We start from the raw sequence: 8,228 nt of genomic DNA, 5'->3' as shown, positions 1-8,228 counted from the left end.
AGCAGTTTGCAGCAAATTGCAGAAAATTGCAGCATTTTGCAAGCTGGTCGCGCATAGGGCAAGTGCGCGAGGGACTTAGATCGGCAAAACAAAAAGCTGAGCAACACAAGTAGAGCAGAAAAAGAATTAATAAATTAACACAATTAATACAATTAATTAATTATCCTATACATTATATCTAAACCTATTATTTATCTTAGGAAGCCTAGAAACAGTGCTTTAATCTGACAATTAAGAGTCTTAGTGCCTCCATTAATACAAAATGGCCACCCAGCCTCCTTAAGACGCGACAGTTGTCCTTCGAGACCACACCGACTACAGAGCCTGGATGATGCAGCTGCAATTGAGATGTGTAGCGCACAGCATCTGGCCGCAAGTGGATCCTAAGTTGACCATCTAAATGATCTCCAAACCAAGAGCTCTAGAGATGCCGCTAATAGCTAAGTTTTCACCAGCCTCTAACGTTAAAACGCCTACGCACCTAAACAAGCTATTAATAAGCAGTGTTAGAGCCTTTAAAGAAGCTATTAAATACTATAAGATTAAGGCTAACAAGTATAAGAGTAATAGACATAATTATAAAAGAGAGTAATTAAGCCTTTAACAGATTATTGTCTTTATCTAGTTAACAGTCAGCCCGCATCTGCAGTGTATATGCTGTTCCCTAGATTAACTACTTAGACAGTGGATTACAAACCTTAAAGCTACAGTAGGTGTTAACAACTAATTTAAACAAGAACATGTGCGCAACTAATATAATGCATCTCTAAAGCTGCTAAGAAACGCAAGCATATAAGACCTGTGGCTAGCAGAGTATAACTACGCTGCCACAGAAGCAGAGACACAAAATGTTCTAGAAACAACGCAGTTTAATGCTGTAGCAAAGGACTTTCTAACTACTATAAATAAAGTTGCCCCTTATTAGTCTATAACCTTTTAGAAAAGCAGACAGTTCACACTAAACATAAATTAAAAAGAAATAATAAAGCGCTTTTAAGAACATATAATGTTAAATTATCTAATACATATAGGAAAGCATAAAGCTGCCTTTATAATAGATAACTTATTATACCTTGCTAAAAGTAAAAAGACCACCTAGGGCACAAATAGGGACACCTATAGTGCAGAAGTTGCAATGTTAAGAAAACAGAGTAGACCTTAACATTAACATTATTAAGAAGATAATAGAAAGTTATTTTTAAGCTAAAAACCTACTAAAACAGAAGGCACTAAATGTTCTACATGCAGACATATCTATGCACTAAATAACTGCTTCTATGTCTATCTAGACAGAGCACTAGACTAGTAGATGCTAAATAAGAGAGTTAAAGAGCTTATAGCATTAAAGCGTAAGCATAACTTAGAATTTTAAGGCCTGCTAAGAGAGCAGCGTAGACATAATTTAAAAATACTAATCTTAAAGAGTTTACATACACCTATGCTAGAGATATAAGAAGACTAACTTAAAAGCTAAAAAGTATTAAGAGTTAAGGCAGCTGCATTACTAGCTATAGTTAATTTAAACTAGAACAGATATCTGCTAAAAGAATTATTTATCCTTAACTTAGGCTTAACATGCTATATTATAAATAATTTTAATTAGATCTACAACTATTATTTACTAACACTAGAAGACTTTATTTAGTCTAGAAACTCTTACATATAGATTTAAAGCTACAGATTAATTACACTAAGCCTAAAAAGTAAGCATAGAACACATAGTTAAGCATACAGTCTTGTACTACATAACGCTGCACTGTGCTTAGACCTGCTGTGCAACCTAGTCTTATTCTGCCTACTGCAACAGAAAGGAATCTAGTGGGACATATAAGCAGAGCTAACTGCTTTAAAGGCTCTAGACAGGACAATAATTAGAGATCTTATAGAGATCTATAGCTAATAGGTGTTAAAGTACTATCTACTATAAAAGGGCTTATATTATACACACATAATTAACACAAGAACTAAACATAGTCTATAAAAGGCATTAGTAGAGCTATAGCATAAGCGTCTAGGACACCCTAGACTAGCTACACTTTAACACCTTATACAGCAAGCTAAGGGGGTGCAAATTAAAGAAATTACAATAGTCTAATGTAACTTATGTAGTAGAGCTAAGATATAATAATAAATTAACTACGCACTGCAAATTAGCAACAGCAGACCTAGTAAGAGACTGTTAATTAATTTCTATGCATATAAAGCACAAAGCATTATAAAAGAGTAGAGTTAAATGCTAATTACTAACAAGTATTCTAGCCTCTAGTAAGACCTTTACTTTAAAAATAATAGGCTTACTAAATTAATTATTAAAGCTCTTATAATCTTTATCCTTTTTTTAAAGAACTATTATAACATTACTGTAAAAGTTATTAAAGCTAATAATAAGATTACAACAGTAAAACTAGAGGTAAAACGCTAGCTAGCATTGCATAGAATAACTGTTAAGCCTTTAGCACTAGATACACAAGCCTAGAACAGAGGAGCTAAACGCTTAGAAGGTGTAAACAAGGAGAAGTTACAGGCTATACAACTAGATGCTAACCTACTATAGGACGTATAGCCATACATTACTAGAGCCAGCGTATACCTATACAATTAGACGCTAAACTATGCTAATAACTAGAAGACACTATACAAGATCTTCTTTATACAAGCAGCTCTAAATAATAAAGTTGTTATGTTAATTTAAAAGCTAAGCTTTACACATCTAAAAGCCTATAGCTGTAAAGCATTTATAATAACTAATAACACACATTAGAATAAATCTAGGCTACAGAGGCTAGACCTAAAGGCGTAGATTAGATATCTAGTTAGGTACTAATTATTAAACATCTACTGCGTATAGATACTACTACTAGCAAAAGTAATCTGTACACATAATGTTATCTTTAACAAACACTTAATCTTTAGTAGTAAGCCTAAAGACCTAATAAATAACCTTATGTATAACATAGTAAAGGAAATTGCTATATACATTAGAATAATTAAGCTTCTAACACCTAGTTATTAGCTAGAGACAAAGTTATTCTATAAAGACAACACTATAAATAATACATTAAATTTTAATAAAGTAGACCTACTAGGCTACTATTAAGAAAAAAAGATTAGAGATAACTATCTGTCTCCTCTAAACACTCTGCTACCTGCAGCATTACTTATGTAGTTAATAGCTAGAGCAGCACTAGAGCTAAGCTAAATAAGGTTGTTAAAGACTGTACTATAAGCTACAGCCTTTATAGCTAGCATAAGATCTAGAAGTGTAGAAAAGCATAGCAGCAAGACACTAGATAAAGCAGCATTAATAAGAATGCTATCTAAAAGGAAGACACTTTATAGAAGCTAGCTGCTACCTCTACTATTAACTTAAAAGCAACTAGAGGAGCACCTTCTACATAAGATATTTAAGGCAGCAGAAAGAACGCACCTAGACAGTTATTAGACAATAAAATTCTAAACAGAGGTCTAGACAAAGCTAATTAAGGCAGCTAGACAGCAGATTCTAGATTGTATGTAGGTGTACACCTATAAGCTTAATAAGCACCACAGATTGTAAAGATGTAAGGCGTGACTAGTAGTCTACAGCAATTAACAGAGAAACATTACTACATAAGATACCTACGCTGCTACCCTAGCAGAACGCTTATTTTAAATGCTAATAGTAATATCTGCACGCTTTAACTTAGAGCTTAAACAATACAACATAACTAACGCATTTGTACATGCAGCAATTAACCGCAATATCTACATGCAGATGCTAAGAGGCTATTAGAAACTAGGTATAATACTAAAGCTTTAAAAAGCACTATATAGACTGCAAATTTCTTCTCTACTCTAGCAACACTATTTTATAATAACCCTTAAAGGCCTTAGGTTCTTAGCTGTCCTACATAAACCCTACTACATAACTAAAGCTAGAATATTTGTCTTCTTCTACATAGACAACCTTATTGTTGCGTACAGGAAAGGCTCTAAAGCAGATGCACAGCGTGTAGTAGACTAGTTACAAGAGAAGTATACCCTAACAAGAGGCAAGGACCTATAATAGTTTCTAGAAGTTAAGATTATTAGAGATTAACAGCAACAAATAATTTAGCTGTTACAGGCATTATATATTAATAAGATAGCTAGGCTAGCTAACAGAAAGGACCTGCAGCATGTTACACCTATAAGTGGGATTAAACTTATGCTGCAATCTAGTTTTGCAACCCTATTAAAAGTAAATTAATATTAGCAAAAGATTAGATCTCTGCTCTTTGCAGCAGTCACTACAAGACCAGACATTGCCTTTGCCACATCACGCCTTGCACAGTTTCTCACAAATCCCGCATCTAACCATCAGGATGCAGCCGATCGAGTCATCCTGTACCTACATGCGACACAGACGTACGCACTCTAATTAGGAGGAAAAGACTACCTTGTAGTAGTAAGCAATGCATTATTTATAGATAATACACTAGATAGAAAGAGCTTTTAGGGCTATGTTATTTAACTATTTAGCAGATAGATTGCATAGCAAGTAAACAAATAAGATATAGTTATAATGTTAACAACAGAAGCAGAATTACTTGCACTGTTCTAAGTTGCTAAGGAAGCTATGTTTACAAGAATGCTCCTTAATAAACTATAGGTTAAGCTGCCTAATTTAACTATTACAATCTAGTGCAACAACAAGCAGACAATCTGACTAGTAAACAAAGAGATATCTTGACTTTAAACTAAGCTCTGACATGTCAACATCCATAACTACTAGCTCTGACAGGAAGTCTCTCAACAAATAATTAAGGTTGTCCATGTCCCCTCCAGCAAGATGCTTGCGGACAGACTTACCAAAGCGCTTCTAGTTAGCAAATGGCCAAGCTTTCTTCAGCAAATTTAGCTAGTTGACGTCAGGGAGAGGATAGTCAGTCAGGAAGCGGATATGGAAGAGATTGAAGCAAGAATGGAAGCCCTGGAAGCATACTAAGGTTGCGCAATCAGGAACCAGCTTGAAGCATGTCCAAGCTGAGGGGGTGTGTCAGATTTGCGCACCTACTGTCAAGACAGGAGGAACGCTTGACGAAAGCTGCTACATAGTACGAGCAATAAGCTCGAACAGTATGTTGCTGTAAATTGCAGCATTTTGCAGCATGTTGCAGCAAATTGCAGCATGTTGCAGCAGTTTGCAGCAAATTGCAGAAAATTGCAGCATTTTGCAAGCTGGTCGCGCATAGGGCAAGTGCGCGAGGGACTCGGATCGGCAAAACAAAAAGCCGAGCAACACAAGTAGAGCAGAAAAAGGATTGATAAATCAACACGATCAATACAATCAATCAATCATCCCATACATCATATCCAAACCCATCATTCATCTCAGGAAGCCCAGAAACAGTGCTTCAATCTGACAGATGTACAGTGATCAATAGAGATGTTATGGTGAGGCTTAAAATGCTTGCGGGGAAGGACCGAGCGCATGCTAGCGTTAGCCGACTGCAACACCTGCGCAAAGGATGCGATCTCAGCTAGGATTCTGTAAGCCAGATAGCTCCTCTCGTTTCTATATATACCTCATGGCCATTCGGCCTATAACAATAAATACATCAATACAATTCACTCCTCTTATAACTCATAGCCGCGCTCCGGCTTACAGATTCACACTAGAAAAGTAACATGTACAGGTTACCCCTCCTTATCGAACCTACAAATACTAAATCTTGATTGGCCCACAATGACATCTAGCAGGGAGGGGGCAGCCCGTCCATGAGTCCCCCTTGTATCTCGAAGCCCGAGGGCTCTAACATGGCCTGTCCAATCAACTCAAGGCTTGGCTTTTCGCTTGTATATGTCACATCTTATGGCCACTCAGCCTTTAACCATCAATAGATCACTTCTCTCATAGCTCGCAGCCCCTCCAAGCTTACAGAATATGTTGCTACGGTGACGTGCACTTCCGCACAAATCGTAAATCTTGTGGTGAAAACTGCAATGTTCATGAAATCTAGAGTGAAGGGTGTGGTGGAGGCCCGATCGACTTTGTCGCCAGGAAGCCATTAGCCACAGCTAGTCCCTATCAAGAAACGCACCAAAGCTCAAGCTCAGCGACATGTCCTCTGCACGTTTTGTTGCACTCATTCCGGGAGTCCGTCTCCCACTCAGACCTCTCGACAACATGGCTAAACAAGAACAAAAGTATTTGCATCTTCCTCCGCCCACAACACAGCCTCACCATGCATGATGCCTTCCACATAGGCATCCCCCACAACCGTGTACTCATTCCGCTCCTCGCTTACGACATCCAATACAATCGGTACACTGCAACCATGAATAACCACAACCGGTGAGCCGTTCTTTTCTTCACCCCGAGCCTTGGTTCCAATGTATGGGCCAAGGCCAAGTCGACCATCCCTCATTCTGATAAAACGCCGACCCCGCCCTGTAGAAAGACAAGTTGCAAGAGCCTCATTGTATCTCGATAGATTGGCCACCTCGTTGAAAAGCGGTTTTGGTTTCAGTCCTAGCACTTCTTCGACTGTCTCGCTTGGAGAGTTACCATTCGACGCTACGACGTTTAGGAATGCGATCATGTCTTTCGTCGTCCATTCTTCGAGCCCAGGGAGATCCTGTTTGAGCTGGGTGACAAGGCCGTCGAGGTACTCATTAGGAGGGTCCTCGTAGAGATGGAATCTTGCGCTGCTAAGGGTTTCAATGAAGCCAATGATCTTGCCTTTTACAACCAAACGGCCAGTAGTTGCAGCATCGCCATTTTGGGTTTCCAGATGCACGTGTTGCCGCCCATCCGCCGCATTCCAAGTAATTTCACCCCGCAGCGATCGCACACCCCCAGTTGCGAATCGGAATGGCGCTGAGAGGGGTGTGGCGGACCACGATGGCACCCAGGAAGGGAAACCCTTGAGCTCCTGTGGTGTATTCGGCAACAGCTCGTCGAGATTTGCGGACCAGAGAGACAGGAAGTCCAGCGAGCCAAAATCGTCCGCAAGAGATGCCGCAAATCTTGTGAAATTCGCTTTTGTAGAGACGGAATAATCTGGTGTGAAAGAGGAGCCTTCCAGCATGCCTAAGAAAGCGTAGAGTTGGTCGGCTAGCTCCAAAGTCAGGAATTCCTGGCTCACTTGATACATGACGCGAAGAAAGCGGAGTGGCTGTTCGTCGGTGAAAGCATGTAACTTAAGGTTCATGAGAATATTGTAGCTGTACCAGGTCTGCTCGGCTTCGCCGGGCTGGTGGGCCGGTGGGATGGTCTGCAGATCGGCAAGATCTTGCATGTTCATCTCGACATCACCGGCGAGAAAACTCGGCGTTTGCGCTCGCAAAAGTTCCTGCACAACCCAACCACGCGAAAACCATGGACGAGACCAGAAATTTCGGATGGCGGGCGCGTATATTGGATCGGTGCCTGGGCTGATGAATGTGCTGCGCACTACAAGATAGCGAATATCCGGGTTGAAGGTGCCACTTCCGGGTGTCATTCTGTCTGAATTGGGCATCCCCTGTATCATCTTTGCAGCTGCATCGAGGAATTGCTTGCATAGCCGGCTGTTTTCGTCTGCAGGTCCAAGCCAGATTAGTACTCTGCGGGCGGACTTGTAGATTTGTGACATGAGAAGGATTTGTTTTGACTTCTCCGCCAGGTCAATCTGATTAATGCAGAGCTGGTCAATCCACAGTAGCTTGGTTGACGAGTGATGGCAGAGATGCGGCAGCGCTTGGGAAAGGTTCTCGGTGAGCCCGATGAGATCCTTATCCTCGTCTATGATAAGGCCGGCCACACGATCAGGTTTGCCCCAAGTGTAAGAGATTGCTTCGAATTCTAGCTGTGCGTCTTCGTTTGGAAGCTCCATCTGGACGATTCTGTATCGGTAGGGTGGTGACTGTGACTGTACATGTGCCTGTACCTGTGACTTGTCATCGTCGCTGTTGGTCAGAATTTGCAGCAGGCGGATGTGGCGATCGCTCTCGAGGGGCCGGTATTTGTAGGTTGTTGGGAAACCGCCGGATGCCATGGTTATGCGAGCCGCGGGCTGAAGATTTGCTGCGGTGAAGAGGAGAGGTCTGTCGACCCACCCGGGATGCCCAGGTGATGCAATATGAGGGGCATATCGTGTAGCATTAGCCGCACTCAAGGAACACGAGAACAGACCAATTTCAGAGGCTGAAATATGGTGTCGGGGCGCCGGCTCACGGGAAGAGACAGGCTACCTTGGTGGGATGAGTGCAGGGTGTGCCCTGCA

General features: G+C 40.8%; 1 protein-coding gene across 1 annotated transcript; it reads right to left on the bottom strand.

Moving 5' to 3' along the window:
• Positions 1-6,103: 6,103 nt before the first annotated feature.
• BDR25DRAFT_331596 (heterokaryon incompatibility protein) lies at positions 6,104-8,228 on the bottom strand. Its single transcript, XM_033692655.1, has 5 exons — positions 7,893-8,228; positions 7,767-7,838; positions 7,454-7,736; positions 6,530-7,417; positions 6,104-6,499 (listed from the first exon to the last, which is right to left on the bottom strand). The coding sequence occupies exons 1-5, from the start codon at positions 7,998-8,000 to the stop codon at positions 6,153-6,155; spliced, it is 1,698 nt and encodes a 565-aa protein (XP_033552741.1). The 5' UTR covers positions 8,001-8,228; the 3' UTR covers positions 6,104-6,152.

The sequence above is a fragment of the Lindgomyces ingoldianus genome, assembly GCF_010093535.1.
Source record: "Lindgomyces ingoldianus strain ATCC 200398 unplaced genomic scaffold BDR25scaffold_4, whole genome shotgun sequence".
NCBI classification, from domain to species: Eukaryota; Fungi; Ascomycota; class Dothideomycetes; order Pleosporales; family Lindgomycetaceae; genus Lindgomyces; species Lindgomyces ingoldianus.
This window is presented reverse-complemented; position numbering and strand designations above follow the sequence as displayed.